At 42.5% G+C, this 21,613-nt stretch overlaps 1 protein-coding gene across 1 annotated transcript in view; it reads right to left on the bottom strand.

Annotated features, from left to right (window-relative positions):
* Tec (tec protein tyrosine kinase) overlaps positions 1-21,126 on the bottom strand; it is a 68,800-nt gene extending 47,674 nt beyond the window's left edge. The window contains exons 1-2 of the mRNA XM_051198080.1: positions 21,058-21,126; positions 18,234-18,419 (exon numbers count right to left, since the gene is read on the bottom strand). Coding sequence (XP_051054037.1) covers positions 18,234-18,371 — 138 coding nt within the window. The 5' untranslated portion in view covers positions 18,372-18,419; positions 21,058-21,126. The remainder of the gene's footprint in view (positions 1-18,233; positions 18,420-21,057) is intronic.
* Between the last annotated feature and the right edge of the window lie 487 nt (positions 21,127-21,613).

Raw genomic sequence — 21,613 nt, 5'->3', positions numbered from 1 at the left:
GTATGTATCAGGCACACTGAGGAAGTGATGAAGGGAATGGTGTGCCCTTCCATCTCTGCTTCCACTATCTCTCTGTCTTCTAACCCACACTAAAAGGGGAATCGGGAATATTCCACCAGGTGTAGACATACATATAGCCATGCAGAAAGGGCATTTTCTCCATTGACATGTGAGGAAAGCAAGGCTTGGAGTTTGATCCAATGCGTATTGTCACAGCTACAGAATGCAAGCAGCTAGCTGGCCCCAAAGCCTGCATGCAGTGTGTGCCCTTGGGACGCTAGCTGCTTTAGGGTAAGCAGCATCAAATGAGCTTGGTATGATGCTCCAGATGCCATTCTGAGTCCCGCTCCCATTCTCTCTCCCATTCTCCTTTCCTGAGATGTAGCACAAAGAAGTAAGTCACAGGCTCCCACAGTTCTGGATACTATGCTGATAATAAACTAAAGCCTACTCATGCTAAAAACAGAGACAAGAAATGAAAAGGAAAAGTGAAAAATGCCACTATGTTTCATAGAGGAGTATGTATGTTGGGTGTTGAGTTGTTTCCAGTGGTCCCTAAGGATTGACCCTAAGGCCTGCAGCATTCTGGGTGCTCCCACTGCATTCAAGCTGATCCCAATTCCAAACAGGGAAACCAAACCTAATCAGGAAGAATGGAGTGGAACTAGGGAAGATGTGATCATTAAGCTGGAGCTGAAATGGATAGGACTGCATCAGTCAAAGCGGGGAGGTATACTCTAGAAAGAGAACATAGCCAAGGCCTATACTCCATACTGGGATGCAGGAAGTCCTGTTGCCTTCAAGGATCAAACTCAGGAGAGCAGAGGGAAGTAAAGAGAAGGGATGCAGACCCCTGAGAGCTGACAGGCAGTGGCCACCCATCTGGGATGAACACGGGGATAATGAGACATTCCTAACATGCCATAGGGAAGCACACGGTTATATTTGTCTTTTTAACCACTGTGTAGAGCAGACTGGAGCAGAATGGAAACAGGAATGCCATAGCTTGCACAGTGATTACTAGCTTTCAGCTCTCACTCAGATAAGATGGCTAGATTGCCAGTGACCATCATGAGAGTCACAGCAAAAGACATAAGCTAGGATGATGACAACAAAGGCAAGAAGCAAGATCTCTAGTTTGGATCCAGCTCTATGAGTTCTGAACAGCTGCCTCCTGGCTTTACTCCAACATCCACACTGAGAGAGGAAAAACAGTTCTACATTTGAAACCAGTATTGTTCAGGGTTTCGTGGGACCAGGTAACTGAGTCCTTATACAGACAGATGTCACGGTGTTCACCTGAGAAGCAGTGGTGGCTTGCATTATGGTGGTGGTGGAGATAAAGGGCAAATGGCATGGCTGAGCTAAATACAGAAGGTAGAATCACAGAACCAGATGAGTCAAAGCTTAGAATACTTGAGGAACAGGGAAAATCACCAGGACAAGACACTTACAGAAGCCATGGAAAAGACAGTGTCTCCTAAGGCAAATGCCAAGTGGAAAGGAATAGTGTGTAAGGGTCACATGAGATGCAGGCCAGATGCAGACCTTTGAAGGGACGAGAAGCCACCAGAACAGGAGCCAGTCATTAACTGTACAAAGAGCCAGGGCCATGGAGGAGGCCCAGGATTATTCTTCTAGCTGTGCTGAAAGTGATGAGGTAGGACCCAGAAGAGCCTCTCAGCAGCTGAAGAGGGTGGATAAAGGAGTGGGAGTCATGAGTAGTGACACGTGGCTTTAATAGCAGCACTTGGGAAGTGGCAACAGGTAGATCTCTATGAGTCTGAGGTAAGTTTAGCCTACATAGAGAGTTCCAGGCCAGCCACAAAACGGGAAGGGGATTAGGAATCTCAGTGCTTTAATTCTGGTGAGGGTTGGGTGGGGTACATACGTTTGTTTTCTATGTGTTTGAGAATTGTTAAGTAAAGAATTAGCAGATACTATGCAAAGATAAATTTCCTAATGGCAATGGTTTTGAGTCAGGCATAACGACACACACTTGCATTCCTAGTCCTCTGAAGACTGAGGCAAATTTGAGGCCAACCGAGGCTACAAGCAAGAGTGAAAATTTGTCTCAGCCAACAACAACAACAACAACAACAACAACAACAAAAATTATGGCTTTTGAAAAAGCACATAACAGGAAGATCTACTGCATTTTTCTAAGTATCAAGAAGATAACAGAATTGAAGCCTGTGGCTAAAATTTCCATTTTTTACCCAAGCTGAGTAAGTATAAATAAGAAGCAGGCCCAGTGCTGACACAGAAATCTTTTAGGGGATCAAGGAATGCATCTACATTCAGGTACATAAATATGGCCTGTACCTGTAGAGACGAGCTGGGGACAGACTGTGGGGGGTCCCATGACAGAAGAAGCAGGGAAAAATTATTCACATGCCTCTGACCCCTAGAATCAAGTGTTTTACTCACTGAGCCAGCAGGAGCTGTGGATGGAGCCCCACAGCACATTGGTTTGTTAAAAAGTAGTCAGACTGCCTCTCCTCACGCCCCATAACACAGTCCTCTCAAACAGTAATCTTAAAATGTCCATCACTAATTAAAAATCCTATGCAATCAATTTCAGCTATGCATCATTTAAGTTTTAAAGGAATGTGAGGTAGAGGGCAAGGCATTCGATTTCTCAAATCAAAACAAGTGCTTAAAACTAGAACAGGTTCAGGTATCCTGAGAGTTCACAACAGCAATATCACTGACTTCCCTTCAAGGCTCACTCAAGCCAGGCTTTGCTCAAAACTTATTTAAAGACCCTTTCAGGTGAATCACTTAACCTGAATGGCACAGAACCCCTACAAGGTTGTAATTGTCATCGTCTCCATTTCACAGTCGATGACACTTATGGTGATATATTATTTATGATTTATTAAAGCTTGCCTGAAGAAAAGCAAAGCAGCCAGACACTAACTCTCATTCTACCTCAGACTGCGGGCTGATCCACAAGCTCCTCACCAAGCCTCAGGCTGCTGCCTCTCCTTAGTGTGGCTGGAGAATCCTGAGACCTGAATGTCTTCCTGTCCTCAACATGGCTGGAGAATGGATGCCTGATATTGATACCTTACTCCTGTCTTATATATATCCCCCTAATGCTGGGATTAAAGATGTGTGATCCCAGGTGCTGAGATCATCTTTGTATGAGCTGTTTCTCTTTATGACTGGATCAATCTTGTGTAGAACTGGTTGACCTATCCTGAATCCTAGGATTAAAGGTGTACCATTACCTCCTAGCTTCTGGTTGCTGGGTTTAAAGGTCTGTGTCTGGCTTCTATGGCCTGTGGATGACTACTTTCTGAATCCTCAGGCAAGCTTTGATAAATCATAAATAATATATCACCACAGACACCAATGCATTGACTTGCTCCATGTCACATGGACTAATGAGTGTGAACAAGGACCACCCAGTCTGTGATGGCAACTCAGAAGAAAAGGGAGGGGGCTATGACACAATAGCTGACTCCTCCCCCAGAAGAGTCCCTGGAATGAGCCCAGACACAGAGGGAGCCAGGTGGAGGAAAGGGCTTCTAGACTAACTTCACCAGTGCAGAAAGTGAATCCGAGGAGACAGGGTGTCTGGGGCTCTAGAACACATGCTGCACAGCTCAGCTGTTCTGGTGAAAGCCTTTCATGGAAAAAAAAAAGTCACCAAGAATTCAGAGTCAGACTTGCAAAGCCACTGGGGCCATCTGCATTAGGCAGTCAGAATTCATCACACTTGGGAGGAACACCACAGAAATTTCCAAGCCCAGAGGCAGTCACATTCTAGACAGAGGTGCCACACATGTGTGCACATCTGTTCAAATGGGTAAGCAGGCTTAGAAAGCTGTAACCCTCCAGTTTTCTACAGATCGTAACAGAGACAGGCTCCCTCCTCTTATTACTTCTCTGCTTCTGCATCTGGTCCCTGTGCAGGAAACAACAGCACGCTGAGATGGATGGGCAGCACACTGAGATGGATGGGCAGCACACTGAGATGGAGCTATTCTTCAGAAGGGCTTGGGGACGCTGTCACTGTTCCCAGCTCTGAGTGACTCATTGGGCCAAAACAGTTTCTCTGAATGCCTGCTTTTGCCCTGGAAATCTGGAGTTGAGGGCCCACAAGGAAGAAGGCACTGGGTCTACACTGAGTTCCACCCACTGCTGGGTTTAATTAAGCATGTCTGAGGTGACTCCCCTGGAAGCGGCTCCTTGTAGACTTCATTATGTGAGCCTTCCCCTTTTTTCATTTGGCTCTGCATCGTCTCACTTAACAAATGACAGTCCTGAACACAGCAATGTGCTAAACTTTGTGAATCTGCAAATCACCAAGCCTGGGGGTAGACTAGGAAAACTCCAACCCATAATACTTGATGAGCAGAAGAGTGCTCTGCTATAACAAAGACCTGGGCTATTTAAATCCTCACTTCGATACTAATTAGCTGGGAGCCAGTAAGCTGGTTAATTAAGTCCCCTCAGTTTGGGATTTCTCTTAAGACAGTACAGCCTGCCTCAAAACACTGATTAAAGAATTGGGGTAGATAATAAATATTAAATCCTTTTCTCTTCAGATTGACCCTGAATGGCACAGTAGCTTTGCAGTGCCCCACATGCAAAGCCAGGCAGCCCCGGCCTCCCCTCCCACCCTCCTCCCCATCAACGTGCTGGAGCTACTGAGAACATCCTTACCAAGCTCTGTCCTCATCATGGTGAACAGAAGATAGCAGACACTGTGGAAATACTTATACCACAGAACTTGACAAAGCTAAAAACCAGGTCTCCTGGGTGCTAAACACTGATTAGTGTGTTTCCTTGAGGGCTGGGGGAACCAGTACTGACAGACAAGCTAGAGCCTACAGTCATTGTTTTTCTAATTAAGGTATATGAAAAGACACTCAACAGTGTATGCCTAAGGTGAAACCACAGGGAGACACCACTGCACAGTCACTGGGAAGGCCACAAGTACACAGGAGCAACAAGACGGAGTGGTGGAGGCTTTGTTGAACACAGGTATGATAGTATACAATGGTAATGCAAGCACTCAAGATGCAGAGGGAAGAGGGTCACAAGTTCAAAGCTGGCCTAGCACCAACAAACAAAAATTAAAAAAAAAAAAAAAAAAAAGTAAATATAGCTTCTCAAAGGCAGAGCAATTCAACTTCTACACACAAGAGAAATGAAAGCTTATGTCTACACAAACATGAATATTCATAGCAGCTGTTTATAATAGACAAACTATAACAGCAATCAAAATATCTATCCATATGAACCAATAGAATATAGTATATTCACGCAACAGAGTATTATGTAGCCAGAAAAAGGAATGAAATGTAAACACATACTACAATATGAACGGGCTTGGACACAGTCCTGCTTAGTGAAAGCAGCCAGAATCAAAAGATACTTATTATATAACCCTATCTATGTAACAATCCAGTACAATGCAATCCATAGACAGGAAGAAAGCTGATGGGGGTAGGAGCTGAGAGTAAGTTTTTTGTTTGTTGTTGTTGTTTTGTTTTGTTTTTAAATGGGGACAATTTCTGCTTGGATTGGTGAAACTAAATCTTTGTGGCTTGTTCCTTTAAATGGTTACAATAATAAATTTAGGTTATGTCTATTTTACCACAATAAGAGGAGATATATACATGCACATGTGTGAGGAGGTGCGTGCGTGCGTGCTGCGCACATGCGCGCACGCTCGCATGCACAAAAGTAACTAGATAAGGGATTGTTTAAATGTATGAACTCAAGAAGAAGGCACTTGCTTCCAAGCCAGATGACTTGAGTTAAATTCCCAGAACCCATTGTAGAAGGAGAACCAACTCCTGCAACTTGTCCTCTGACCTCCATACATGCAACATGGTACCTACACACACACACACACACACACACACACACACACACACACACCAAATAAATACAAAATTGTAATTTAACTTTAGAAGAAAAGAGCTAGGCTATCCACAAACCACAAACACAAGTATAAAGCATACACAAATAATGCTTGGTTTAGAAGACATATTCTATATACTTTAAAAAGTAAACAAAAGGCAGATAACCTAAGAGAAAAAATGCCCAAATGGACAGTTCAATCAAGAATAAATGCAAACGGACCTTGAACTCAATTGTCTTAAATCATAAGGTACCCACCTCTTTCCACAGTGTATTCTTCCTTAAGAAACATAGTGAACAGTGTTTGTTAAGGAAGAAAAAGGGGTAATAAATTGGCAAAGGGCATCCCTGGCAAGGCCTGATATGCAGAGCCAGAGGGAGGAAAAAGGAAGGAAGCGCATGCACCAAGGTGGTCAGTGAAAACGTCTGAGGAAGCCCCCCCCCGCCCCCGCCCGGGGGGAAAGTAGCACAGTGTGGTTTAACAGTCAGTATGTTAGCCAGAGAGATAAGGCATCTTGAGGCATGATGTCAAATGGGAGTGCACCTAACTTGGCTGTCCCTGGGCTCTTCACTCATCAATCAGGGTAACAACATTGTGGACAACTTACAGGCATGATTTATGGGAATGCTGATAAGAGGGAGCAGAACCTCTGTACCTCCAAGGATCTCCACATCAAATGTCTACATAGAAAGTGACTCTGAACCTCTCCATAGGCACCACAGGACATCTTGAAAGCCAAGAGCCCAGGGTAATCAGAAAGCCACAGCATCCACAAACAATCCTGCCCACAAGGGTGAGGAACAAGACTGCAGGTGAGGGAGCCAGCCTGATTTCCCTGCAAAGCCCAGGCAGTATGAGAAACTTGAAGCAGCCCACACAGGGAGAACTGGGGCCCCATCAGGCTGTGAGCTAAGCTGGACCAGAATTATTCTCTCTGTCAACTTGGCTTCATTCATTCTGTACCAGCTGACCTGCACCATGCTCAGGCAAATGAGCTGATTCCCATATTACAAAGGAAACATATGACTCTGCTGCCAGTAGGTTACATCCCAATCCTCAATGAGGATCGAAATGTGCATGCTGCAGACTTGTCAGCAAGGAGGGGCCTGCTCATGTGCCTTCTGCAGTGGCCACAGAGGAACGCTGCACATGGAGGAGCTTGGAATGTAGACAGAATGGCAAGTTGTTGGGTTTTTTCTCCCTCATGCCATATAATAATGGGGGAAATGCCTTCCCCACAACTGACTTTGAAGCACTAGATACTTTGTAAAGATTCTTACTCATTTGTTTGCTTTAAAAAAAAAAAAAAGTTGAGTAACAAATAATATTTTGTGCCTGCAATCAGTTTCTGGGGCAGTTCAAGACCAGCCTAGGCTACATAGTGAGTTTGAGATTTGAGACAACCATGGGCTACACTAAAAGAAAAAAACTTCAAAATTAAAAACAAAAAAAGACAAGCATAAAGTTGGGTTAAGAAATAGATACCAATTTCCACTGGTAATCATTACACTTCAACATTTACCTTGGAGTTACAGTCTACTCACAAAGCCCAAAGCTAATAATGTCAGGACACAATTAAAACAATTCATTCTGTTGTGCTCACTGTTTAGTCACACACACACACACACACTTCCAAATCCCTTTCTGCATATACTTTTCTGCTTTTCTAAACAATTGAAAATGTAGTTTCACTTTTTCAAATCGACATGTGATGCTTGTATACAATGATGTCTACTTTTTACTCTGAGAAAGATTAACATCAGTAAATACCTTAAAACACACACACAACAACAACCTGTTTCTAAATTTAAATAATGGATGTCCTCTGAACAGTAAAAAGGAACTAGATGAAAATGGCAACCACCATGACTGTTGTCTAAAGATATTTCTGCTTTCCCTCCACACTTTCTGATCACAGCACCGAGATCAACAGCAGAGATGTTCTTTAGTTAATAGGTGTGAAGTTCTATCTGACATGCTTAAATTATTAAACAACAATGTGAGGTCTTATGGAAATTATTATGTACTGGTAAAGGTCAGGGAATATAGGCACACTAATAACACAGGAATGAATGTATAGAAGTTCAGAAAGAGTGAGGTGTTTACCCAGGAAATGCCAAAATGCCCCACGAAGATGAGCTGAGCCAGGACCAGGATAACCAGAGAGAAGGGGCTGTGGTGCTAAAGAGGGATCGGGCTTTAAAGGTAGGAGGACAACAAAGTTCTGAAGCAAAAGTATCTGGGCAATCATCATCAGACTATTGCCTATTCACACCCTCTTCTCCTGGAGCTCGGATTGAACCCAGGGCCTCATGATTCACTGGCTCTCCCAGTGGGCTACATTGCTAATCCTGCTGAGATCTGCTATATCTTCACACTGCCGAGTTATCTGATAAGGGAAAGTGTCCTCACTTGTTTGCACAATTCAGTGTGATCAGAATATGAGTTTCTGGTCCAGCCTGATATCAGTTACTGGGTGACCTAGAGGTAATGATCTCCTTACCCTTAGTTTCCAAAACCTGGAAAATCTGGAGGTCTTTCTTCAAAGACTTTTTGAGCTCTAAAAATGTATAATTCCCCATTAGGACAGGCCAATTTGTATGAGCAACTATTTCTTATACACCTCCACATACATCTAGGACCATAAAAGTTCCAGGTTCACCAAGTCCAGTTTTACTCTCAGGGCCTTTGCACACATTGTCCCCTTTGCATGGAGAGATTCCTTTCTGCCTAACCGTTCTCATGTTCCTGCTCTTGGAAGATCTTCTGAAAACCTTTACAAACCCTACCAACCTCTATACATCCCCCCCAAAAAAAAAAATCACAACAGTTTCTATGTTTGAGACTAAAGCATATGCCATCCCATAAATTTGATCTCTTTTTAAACAGTCTCCCAAGGTTAAGTCCAACCATTCCTGTTCTCTCTGTGTGTGTTGGGAAGCAGGGTGTGTGTGTGTGTGTGTGTGTGTGTGTGTGTGTGTGTGTGTGTGTGTGTGTGTGTGTTGGGAAGTAGAGTATGTGTTGGGAAGTAGGCTGTGTGTGTGTGTGTGTGTGTGTGTGTGTGTGTGTGTGTGTGTGTGTGTGTGTGTAGACAGAGCTCTGGTGTCAGTCCTCACCTCCCAGCTCCAACCCTATTCTTATCAACCAACACAGGAAACTGGGAATCCCAAGGAAACAGCTCAGAACCTCTAGCTCTGCAGTGCCAGGTCCAACAGAAACAAAATGCTGGTTACATAAACTGACATCAGGGCGCTTTGAAAAGAAACCTCTACAAGAAGTTGTCTACAGTTGTGACAAAAACAAGCCAGTTGCTTCAAGGCAGGCAAACAGGTAGAGAGAGGTGAGGAGAAACAGTTGAGTTCAACTAGCCTACTTCCCAAACTTTCTGGAAGCCTATTTTTCATAATTGCTTTTGGTCCCTTCAGCAGTCTTTTGAATATATTCAGTGGGGGGAAAAAGAGCTAAATAAAACTTTGATGCAAATTTGACGGTTGGTTATCACTAAAAAGTGCTGAGATCTAGGGCTTGTGAAAATTCAATGAAGAAAACTTTGATGGAAACTGTCCTGTTGATATCACTAAGCACTGCTCAGAGCTCAGTTTTATAAATAAATTAAACCAGACACTATCACTTGTGTCAAAATGATGATTTCCACCCCCACCCCCCCAGACAGGGTTCTCTGTGTAACAGCCCCTAGCTGTCCTGGAACTCGCTCTGTAGGCCAGACTGGGCTTGAACTCACAGAGAACAGCCTGCCTCTGCCCCCTCCCCCACCCCGTGTGCCACCATATCCTGCAGTTGATTTTTCATATAGCCCTTGTCTTTCTCATAATACATATAACCAATGAGTAAAACACAACTACCACAGTGGTATCTCAGAGTGTTTTTCAGGAACTCAAATACTTTTGTTGTTGTTGTCCCTACTTAAAATTCCAAGAGGATTAAATTCTGACTAAGTTCCTGTTTTGCTTGGTTAGCCTTTGTGGTACTGTACTCTTCTTCATACAAAGCCTTACATGCCCCATGACTGCTTTGACACAAAATATCAAAAAGTTAAAACTAGAAAACTGGTGAGAGACATAAAATAACTGACTTTTTCTCACCCTAGCAGACCACGCTAAAATAATGTACTTGTGAAGAGGATGATCGCACAGCCTCAAAGGCAAACGTGAGCATACCAACCAGCTCAGGGGTTAAGCGCACCTGCTGCTGCTCTTGGATCGACCTGGGTTCAGTTCTCAGCACCAATCAGGAAGTTCACAACCACCTATAACTTGGGTTCCAGGGAACTCAGTGTCCCCTGGCCTCCATGGGCAGCTATGCACTTAGTGTACACAAACTCACACAGGCACACACATATACATACAACTAAAAAGTAAATGAACAAATCGTTAAAGAACAAAAGAGCCTACGGTGATTTCTTCTGTGGCTTCTGACATGTACTCTCTGGGAGCTTTGATATACTTGTATCTTACAGATGTTTCTCTTCCTCCACCAGGAGCATTAAAACAAAACAAAACAAAAAACCAACCTAGTCAATGTGTAGCCATGAATTATGTCCTAGACTTGGGGGTGGGAAGGAAGAGGGTACAGAGACTACTGTAAAGACAACTGTAGAGGCACTTGAATAGGATGTGACCACAGTGTCTGAATATGGTCATTGTAGTGTGGCTACGGAAGAGGGTCCATGTGGTGGCTGGAGAGATGGCTCTGCCTAAAAGCACCTGTTCTAGCACAGAACCCAGGTTTTATTTCCAGATCCCACATATGGTTCACAGACAACCTTAACTCCATTTCCAGGGGATATAACATCAGCTTCTAACCTCCACACAAATATATGCATGTAAAATACTCACATAAATAAAATAAAATAAATCTTTTAAAATAGACCTCAGCTTCCTAAGGGGACAAAAAGTTTAATATTATCCAGTGAAGATAATTAATACAGCGAATTAAGGTAGTGTGAGACCTTTAGACCTCTGACCTAGTATCGTGACATTTTTAGATGATTAATGAGGAAAAAGGGTCAGATGTCAAGGAGAAGACAACAAATAAAAGTCAACAATGGAAGACAAGACAGAAGGAAGTAAAATATTTCAGAGAGATTCAAGCGCCAGTAAGAAGATGAGTTTTCATGTACTGGTACAGCTGATTCTGAGAACATAAAAATAATCATATTGAGCTGGGCAGTGGTGGCAAATGCCTTTTATCCCAGAAGAAAAGGCAGGTGGATCCCTGTGAGTTCGAGGCCAGCTGGTCTACACGAGTGTGCGCATACATATCCTATTGCACTAACTACTATATTAACCACAAAATACAAAAATTTCTACTGATCCTTGGTCTTGTTTCCTAAAGTTTGGCTATTTGGTATAACCAAGGTCCAAAATTTCAGAACTAAACAATTTATCTGATTACTTATTTTTAGTTTATGTGCAATGATGTTTTCCTTCATGTATATCAAGGTGTCAGGTCCCCTGGAACTGGAGTTACAGAAATCCGTGAGCCAACATGTAGTTGCTGGGAATTGAACCTGGGTTCTCTGGAAGAGCAATCAGTGCTCTTAACTGTTGAGCCATCTCTTCAGCCCCAAGAGCTAAACAATGTATAAGTTTTAAATTTAATATCAGTGGTGTGGTAATTCTTTAGGGTATCTCACTCCATCCCACCTGGAACATGAACAGTCCATCATCCAATGTATCTATACTTTCCATATCACAAACTAACAACCGACTCAGGTATCAGATCACTTATAACACTATTACAATGTTTATATTCCAGTAGCAATTTTATTATAAAAATTATGATTCTTCTGTTTGCTCTTAAGTATTAATAATCTCTTTTTATATACAAAATTTACATTAAGCTTTACCAGCAATATATATGTATAGGAGAAAACTAAGGGGTGGTTCTGTTCATGATTTCAGGCGTACCCTTCCAGTGTTTGCTGAAACCCTGGGATGAGGGAGTGGGCTGTGGCATCTAGAGCAATAACTCCTCGGTCTAATACAAATACTTCCACTGGGTCTGCAGTCAAACGTATTATTTTCCCATGGCACACCACCTTTCCACAATGCAATGAAGTGCTGCAAGATACAAACCTTCAGAAAGGGACTAGAAGGCCTGTACACCTGAGGTTTACACCTGAGGATAAACTAACTTACAATGGAAGAAGCATTCGTTCATCAGTGGCTCTTGTCCCTGTATTGCTAAGACCTTCTAGGTTTCCAAGCCCAGTTAAGAGAACACCTCTCATATGACCCAAGACACCCTCTAGAACATAAGAGCTTTCCAAGGTATTCAACAGTATGTGACATCATAACTGTACCTGATTGCTTTCCTTATCCTGCCAGGGAATAAAACATCTGGTGGTCATAGATAAACCTGCTCTATCTGATTCTAGAGTAATAGTCTCCCTATCTCACCTGCAATCCATTCAACTACGAAGGATGTGCTGAGTGTCCACCATGTACAAAAACCCTCAGAAATACAAAAATGGGTAAGCCATGATCCCTGTCCACAGCCCTCAGGAGGCTGAAAAAGAGACAAAAAAAGCTTCTTTTTCATTATCCTAATACCTCTAACTCCACGTAGCACACTAAAAATAAATACAAGAATGAGAATTTGAACTTTGGTTAGTCTCACTCCATAGTCACCAATTTGGTGTCCTACAATTTAACTCAGCTCTAAACCTAACTGCCCAAGCTAACACATACTCATGGGTAAAAGGTTCAATCCTGTTTACTTCCATTCCAGAGCTTATAGACTGATCTCCAGGTTACTGGGAACTTCTGTTTGACTTAATTCCAAACCACAACTTCCCACAATCACTTCTTCAAGCTCAAGAATTTTCTAGAATTTACCAAGCAACCTTGTCACTACTGGCATAATAAATGAACAAATGAAGTTATAGACACACAGGACAAGGTCTAGAGGGGTGCCAAAACCAGGAATCCCTGTCGCCATTGGGCTTTCCTGCTACGACACCATCATCCTGGCATAGGAGCCACTCTGCAAGACTCTGAACCCTTTGTATCAGATGTGTACTTGTGTCAAAACGGAGATGGAAATGAAGTTAAGCACATAAAAAGATACAATCTACATAAAAATAATTTTAAACTCCATACACAAATTGAAAATGTTATTTTAGCGCATCCAATTAGAGGCAGACAGGAGGGGAAAAAAAGCTGTTAAGTGTGATTTTTTTTTTCAATACAAGGAAAATTCAAAACAGTTATAACTGAAAATAGTAAAATATCCTCTAAAGTAAAATTTTATCTGTATTACAGAGAGCAGTAATGGCTTACTTTCTCTCTCTTTCTCTCTCTCTCTCCCCTGTGTGTGTATGTGTATGTGCGTGTGTACGTATCTCTGTCTCTGTCTGTCTCTGTCTGTCTGTCTGTCTCTCTCTCTTTTACCCTAATTTTTCCTGGAGTAGCAAAGTGGTTTCAAAGATAGGTTTTGAAGAAACAGCCTGCAATTTCTTGTAAGAATGCGCAACTTCTAGTATAGCACACCTTATGCAAGGCTTTTATCTTTCTTTGCCTTGGTTCCTCATTCTGAAATGAAACCAAACAAGCCTTATGTGTAATGTAAAGTACCGTGGTTGGCACATAGTATTCCAAAAGTCACACCATTTTTATAATCAGTGTGCCTAAGAATGCTTACAAAGTTGGCCACTGGCTAGTGTCTGGCAAATTGAGCTCTTCTAAAGCTGGTCAAGGTAGCTCACTGTGCCTCAATCAATCATGAGTATGATTTGTGCTAAACACTTGCTTTCCTTCTAGCACCTGCAATTTTGGTATATACTAAGACAAACAGCATGGGTATTGAATCTATAATAGTCTCCTCTCACAGACATGCATTTATCACAAGTGTGAGAGGGCTCTGTATATCCTTCATTATTTGTATTGGACCGGGTGCCTGGCAGCTTTGATTTTGTTTTGTGCTCTTCCACTGTAATAACTTGGAGATCACTGTAAGGAAGAGATGTCTTAGTGTCTTAATTAGGGTTACTGTTACTGTGAAGACCAAAAGAAGGTGGGGAGGAAAGGATTTCCTTGGCTTATACTTCAGCACTACAGTCCAACATTTAAGGAAATCAAGACAGGAGCTCAAACAGGGAGGAATCTGGAGGCAGGGGCTGATACAGAGGCCATGGAGGAATGCTGCTCGACTGCTTCTTTCTTCATTACTTCCTCAGCCTGCCTTATTATAGAATCCCCCAGGGATGGTACCACCCACAATGGGCTGGGCCATCCTCCATCAATCACTAATTAAGAAATGTCCTACAGGCTTGCCTACAGACTGGTTTATGGAGGCATTGCCTTAATTGGGGTCCCTCCTCAAGTTGACATAAAGCTATCCAGCACTGTTAGGAAGTCCTCCTGGTGACTCTAGACATGGAGGTAGAGCAGGGGACTGTTGTAGAATATTTGTGTACACTGTAAAGATGTGTCTTTGCCTAAGGTGCCTACTGATTGGTTTAATAAAGAGCTGAATAGCCAATAGCTAAGCAGGAGAGGATAGGCGGGATTTCTGGGGAAACAGAGGATGAGAAGGAATCTACACATGCGATTTTTTCCAGCAGACTTGGAGCAACTTGGGCATGTGGTACTGAAGATAAGTAACTAAACCACATGGAATTGAATTAATTAAGTTATAAGAACATATGAATTAATTAAGTTCTAAGAGGTAGTTGGGAAAAAAAGCCTAAGCTAAAGGCCAAGCTTTCATAATTAATAATAAGTCTACTTGTCATTATTTGGGGACTGGCATTCCAAAGATTGTCTGACAGGAAAGCATGCTATAGGTGACTTGTCACACTATTCAACCCCCTCTGATTTTTATTGCAGACAGCAAACCAGCCAAAGAGCGCCACTGTCCAATCTAAGGTTTCCTGCTTTCTTAGCTAATAATTGTTGCAAAATTCATATGCTATTTTTGAACCTTTTATTCCACATCTCAACATTATCCAGTAGGTATTTTTCTTGAACAAACTAGAGTCTTACACTTCCCTGACTGCCATCCCCATGTCACATGGAGCCGCCCCAGGAACATCAAGAGACTTATCCCATCTATCATTTAGCTCTCTAAGCAGAAAGCAGCGCCACTTACAAACTTCCATGGTCTGTGGTACTGGAAGGCTGTGGAATATAAATTGTCAAAATCTCTGTTTCCCCGTTCACTGGAACATACACAAGCATGAACAAATTAGGTACCAAAAGAGAAAAAAAGGCAAACTGAAGAAATCAACAGCCCAGAGTACAAACTGAAACACTAGTTTCTCAATATGTGACTTCCAGGAGATAGTTTAACTGGATTTCTGATGATCTATCTAAAACACAATTTTAGACAGGACATTTTGAAAAGCAGAGTGTGTGAAATTAGCACAAACCGTTTCAGAAAAGGCTTTTGCCACTGTGTTGCAGGAGTTGGGTGCAGAGAGTAAAGAAAGGGTGGTCATCATGATTAACTCTAAGTTCTAACAGAGCATCCAATGGCCATGAGGGGACCAAGAATGGGAATTACTGAAGCAATAGACAGCCCCTTCCCCGGCTTTCTTTTGAAAACAGAAGAGCTACAGATAATTTAAATGTCTCTAGCGATTCCAATGGTATTCACAGCCCAATTCTAGAATCTTACTTTCTAACTCAGCATTCTCAGGGACTCCCCACCTCACTATGCTTTTTTGAGTTGTGATTCTAAGACTAGAGACCAAAAAAAAAAAAAAAAAAAAAAAGCAAAAGGTTCATCCACTGCAAACAGGCACCGGACATATGCCCCCGCAATGGGGAAGTAACTCGGTGTGAGGTGTTTCTGGGATTTTCTAGAAAATGGGCTGAAAGGTGTCATGTGGAAGTCTTCCCAGTATTGTATTATTCCCAGTATTATTTCAAGAATTCTGATTCTTATCTTCAAATTCCAAATAATTCAACATAAGCAATTATTTGTTTAGGGATGGGGCTCTAGTTAATAGCTTGGTACATGCTAAGCACACACTGAGCACACATTCTAGCATCTGGCTATATCCCTATCCCTGGCAACTATTTACTGTAAGAGGTAACAACTCTGTGATCAGCTCAAGCAGCGAGTCACTAATAAATGCCAGCCCAACCGTGACAGCAGAAATCATGAGAAATTAAAATGCCACCCCACACATTAGAGGAGCTGGGGTGGCAGAGGTGGTCGGGAAAGGAATGCAGCTAGTGTATAGGGTCATGGGGACAGTGGGCAGCAGCCAGAAAGGACACAGAATCTGAATAAGTACTAGAAGAGGGACTGCTATGCTACATGTAGGACCCCACCTCACTCTGCCCTGTCCAGTTCTCACAATGACTGGAGTCACTCTATTCAGAGAGTGGACTGGGATCTGAAATAAGAAGCCCCCCCCCGTCTTTTCGTTCCACTTAAACTGTCAGGGCACTTGTAACTTTGCACAGTTAGCCCTCCATATCTGCAGGTTCTAAGTCCACAGAATCAATAAACCCCAGGAAATATTTGGAGGGAAAATTGCATCTGTTCGAACATATACAGATTTTTCTCATGCCATTTCCTAAGGGATATAGAATGAGTATTTTTATAGCATCAATAGCGTATCTGGCATTATAAGCAATATATGGGTAATTTAAAACACACAAGAGGATGTGCATAGGCTACGTGCAAATACTGCACTATGTTATGTGATAGATTTTAGCATATGGGGTGGTGGTGAGGGAAACAGTGCCCTCACAGATATCAAGGGCCAACTGTATACTACATCTTGAGAGTGAGTTGGCCATTGTATTGTGCTTTCTCTTTATGTGTATGGTGTTTTGCCTGTATGTCTATGTGCACCTCATACATGCCTGGAGGCATCAGACCCCCTGGAACTAGAGTAACTACTGGCTGTGAGCATTCATGTGGATGCAAAGACTCAAACCCGGGATCTTGGAAAGAAGTGTCAGTGCTCTTAACCAATGAGCCCTCTGTGTGCCCTTGCTGTGTTGTATTTTAATAGTACCAGTCCGTATCCCTAAGTTGACACGTCAATTCTGCAGTTTGGGGTTAGTAAAGTGCCACCTGTTACCACTCTCACTGCTGTAGTCCTATTCTTCTCCTGGACTAACTATATTAAATTCAAGTTACAACAAATTGCCATACAGCAAAAAATTACTAATGTTTCCCTCCAAATCTGCTGGAAATTTTAAAATAATCCTTATTTCTGAATCCTTATCTGAAACCTTCCTGGATTTCTGAACTTCTTGGATAACAAAGAAAATGCAGCACAGAACTAAGGGAGACAACATAACTGTCACATTAATAGTTCTGGGCACACACACATGTGTTCAAAGTGAGTAAACTAAAGAGTGAGCATGGTCTCGCCTCTGCTCTAGCTTTACAAGTAGAAGTCCTGAAGCTTTGGTTTGCAGCACTTGGGGGTTTAGAGTTAGAGGAATATGGTTCTACAGTGTGTGAACCTGAACATATCACAGGGCATGGCCATACGCCACAGTAGAGGTAACAGCTGAGATAGCTCAGGAAAAGTAATGCCATTCTGTACAAATGAGGAGAACCAAACACTGAATAAGAAAACAACACCAGCAAAACATTAAATCAACATCTTAGAAAAATGCCCAAATACCAGGACCACCAGGCATTCACCATGATCATGTTTGCTATAGCATATCGTCAAGAGAAATCCAGTTCTCAGCCATTCCCTACAATCCAAAATTATTTCTAGCAGAGAAGACTACGGCAGTAGTAGAAAATACCATATCCACCATGGCAAGGTTTTAAGTTGGGCCAGAGATAACCGCTCATTCACATCCTTAGGGAAAGCTAGAGGCTGCCTAACCAAAACCCCTTCCTTCCTCACTGTACCTAACATCCCACACTGAACACTGATTCTTTAATCTCCCTGCCCCCAGCAAAGAACACTGCAGGAGACGATTAGCATCAAGAGCTCAAGAATTCCTCTGTAATCAGCTTCAATAGATGGTTCGCTAAATAACTCATCAGCTTCAAGTAATGAAGAAATGTTCACACAAAGGTTAGGCTCCGATACATAATATGGTGGCTTGTGGGAGAAAGCCATGTGTTCAGTATACTTAATAAATTCTATAAGGACCTATAAAAAAAAGGAAATGTGTTTTCTCTGGCAGATTAATTAGTACAGGAGCCTAACATCAAATGGATAGCTATATATCTTAACCTATAATGACAGAGTTGTGTAGAGTTCTATCACATGCTAAACTTCACCTTTCAAGTCCAAATGACAACAAATGGTAGCCTCAAGTTCATTAACTCAGTTGAAAGCATCGCCTACTCAATGGTGTCAACACTAAATGTGGCAGAGTAGATTGTCTCCTACCTCCGCTCGACCCTCATAGTAGGTTAGTACGGATTTGGTAAGTACAAAAAGTCTCTCTTTGTAGTTTAGTGGTGATGTCTTCTTTTTCTGCTGGGACCTTTTAATAAGAATCTCTTCTAGGATAGTGTTGAAATTCATCTCGGTCTTCTGGTCGCTCTTTCTCCTGCCATTGAAGATCCCAGGATTCTAAAGTAAGAAAATAAATGGTGAGAATATGGCTCTAACTTTCTTTTGCTGTTGCAATTTTAAATAACAAATACAGACTCTCCTCACCCTCCAGATAGGATGGTCTTAAGTGTCCAGACTGGAGTGTCCAAGGCCAAAAGCTTTTCCTCCCTTAGCTCAGCCTCCATCCTGCCCAGGCCTTTCCTAGGAAACCTCAATGAAGATTTCCCATGATGATGGTGATGCATGCCTTTGTCTCTCCCAGTATGCCTCAGCTCTCCAACACATTCTGCTATTTGACTTCAGAGAGCAAATATCTCAGATGGCAAAGCCCATTACACTGTCTGTATTGTTCGTTTAGGCCTCAAGATCTTAGGATTCGAAACTTATGACCACAATAGCATAATTTATTTGAACTATGATTGAGCATGGTAGTGGATACAATCACACTCTGACTCAGTAAGGATATCATCTTGATCTGGTACCAGAGTGGTGTCAAAAGGAAGCTGTTGCTACAGAAATGTCCCTTGATATCTACATTACTGTGTTCCACATATGGCTCCTATCCAAACCTCAAAGGAAAAGAAGCCCACCCAATCAGAGTTACAGCCAAGGCTAACCCTCCTCAGGACAGTCTACCTGGACACAACAATCCTCAGTCCTATACCTAGAGCCTTAAAATTTAAACTAGAGCTGGCAAGATGGCTCAATGGGTAAAGGTGCTTGCCTCCAAACATGATGACCTGAGTTCAATTCCCAGAAACCCCCCATAGTGGAAAGAGGTAAAACAACTCCTATAATTTGTTTTCTGACCACCATGGTATACAGAAATAAAGGAAGGGAGGGAGAAGGGGAGAAAGAGAGAAGGAGGGAGGGAAGAGGGGAAGGGAAGAGAGGAGAGGCTGGAGGAGGAAGAAAGGAAGGAAGGAAGGAAGGAAGGAAGGAAGGAAGGAAGGAAGGAAAGAAAGAAAGAAAAACTCAACCAAATTTAATTCTCAACCATTTGAGAACCCAAAGGTACTTAGAAGAGGCCTGCAGATTCTTCCCTGAGGCAAGCTGAATTAAGGGTAGCTTTTCTTCCCTTGCCTCCTCCACACCCTTTAGAGAGAAGTAAGAGAAAGAGAAGGGGAGAGGAAAGTACATGTGACTAGGAAGATTGAGTCAGGGTAGGAATAGAAGACAGAAGAGAGAGAGAGAGGAAGAGAGAGAGAGAGAGAGAAAACAAACATAAAAGAGGGAGCCATTATTGGTTTGAAGAGAAAACTGATCCTAAAGAAAGGTCTAGAGACCTACAAGACTGACTCCAACTAACAATGTGAGCAACTGTGGAAAGACTACCATAAATGCCCTTCCCGGATAGTGAGATCAACAACTAAATTATCCACCATCATGGAGCCCTCATCTAGTACCTGTTGGAAACAGAAGCAAACACCCATAACTAAACACTGAGTCAAACTAGAACCCAGATGCAGATGGAGAGGACAAGACCAGGTTGCAGAAACACATAGAGACAGTTGACCTGAACAAGGAGGAGCTACGGGCCCCCAGACTGATAGCTGGGAATCCAGCATGGGACTGACTCAGGCCCCTCTGAATATGGGTCTCAGCCAGAAGGACTGAGCAGTCTAAGGGACCTCAGACAGGAACCAGGATGTATTCCTGGTGCACAAAAGGACCTTGTAGACACATCCCCCATGGAGAGATACTGTCTTAACCTAGAGACAGGAGAGAAGTCCTAGTCCCTACTTCAAATGACTTGACAGATTTACATGACCCCACCTGGATGGCATTGTACTACATGTGGAATTGGGGTGGGGGGATGGGAGAGGAGGGTGGTCAGGGTGCATGTGAGGGGGCAGAGAGGGTAAGAGGGAGGGAGGGAGGGAGAGGGAACTGGGATCAGCATGTAAAATAAAAAATAAATAAATAAATAAACAAAAGAAGTAATTGCATATCAAACCACAGAAATAGAAGGAGTCTCCTGAAGCACATTCAACAGCTACTTGATGTCGTGGCCAGTGACTGGATACTGAGCTACTAAGAAATCCCACCATGCCTTCTTCCAACCTGATAACTTTAGTGTTCTACTATAACTACTCTCTCTTCACTTGAGCTCCTCTGACTTTTATGAGGATTTCTTCAACCTCTGAACATCCACCCCTTCGTTTAGAAGGTATGGTGGTGAATACAAGGTTAATGAGGCTTGAATGAGATATAGATAATAAACTTACTGTGAAAATGTATACATACAAGTATCTCTTATGGTTAATAGGCAGTAGCACTTGTTAAAGTGTGTGTGGCATCATTGGAAGAAGTGTGTCTCAGTTCACTTTCTGCTGCCTGCCAATCCAGATGTAGAACTCTCGGTTCCTTCTCCAGCACCATGTTTGCCTAAATGTTACCATGCTTCCCAATATGATAATAATAAAAAATTAAACCTCTGAACTATAAGCCAACCCCAATTAAATGCTTCCCTTTATAAGAGTTGCCATGGTCATGGTGCCTCTTCACAGCAATAAAACCCTAACTAAGACAGTTATATTTAACTCCACTGTCATTTCCCTAGTTCAGAGCATCCTAACCTCACAGCTGGTCAACAGCAGCACCTTCCCAACGGGTCTTCCATTATCAACACTCTTGCCTAATTCTAACTACATACCCCTTCTTGCTGTTGAATCAGTCTTCAAAGTTCCACTGGGGCATTTCATTCATCAGACATCCTTGGGGGTCACCCAACACCTGCAGGATAAAGAAAACATTTAGTCTGACTCTGAAGATGTTGTCAGTTGCAATCTGACATCCGCTTTCCCTCCAACTCTTCCCCACTCACTCCAAACAAGGTGAAAATAGCATGCACAGTACTCATCCTCTGGTCTACAGCACATTCCCCACTCCTCTCTCTCTGGCTATGAAAACTCCATCAATTCAGAACTCACCCCCTTGATGCAACCCTTTCTTGTGACTCTAGTTAATGAAAATCTTCCAGTATCTGGACCCATAATCTTTCTCATTCATCACAAAGTTAACCATATTCTTCCATGTCTATAACAATGTATAAAGCTTAACTTCTCACCTGGCTATTAACCTAAAGTATACATTAGAATCACCAAAATACATTTTAAATACATTTATCTAGGTTCTGTTTCCATTTTTCTTTAATACTTTCTAGGTCTGGAATGGGGCCTGGACATCATAATTCTATGTGCAGGTAGAAC

This window comes from Phodopus roborovskii, unplaced genomic scaffold (assembly GCF_943737965.1).
Source record: "Phodopus roborovskii unplaced genomic scaffold, PHOROB, whole genome shotgun sequence".
In the NCBI taxonomy this organism is placed as follows: Eukaryota; Metazoa; Chordata; class Mammalia; order Rodentia; family Cricetidae; genus Phodopus; species Phodopus roborovskii.
The sequence above is the reverse complement of the archived record's forward strand: the minus strand, read 5'-3'. Positions and strand labels throughout refer to the sequence as shown.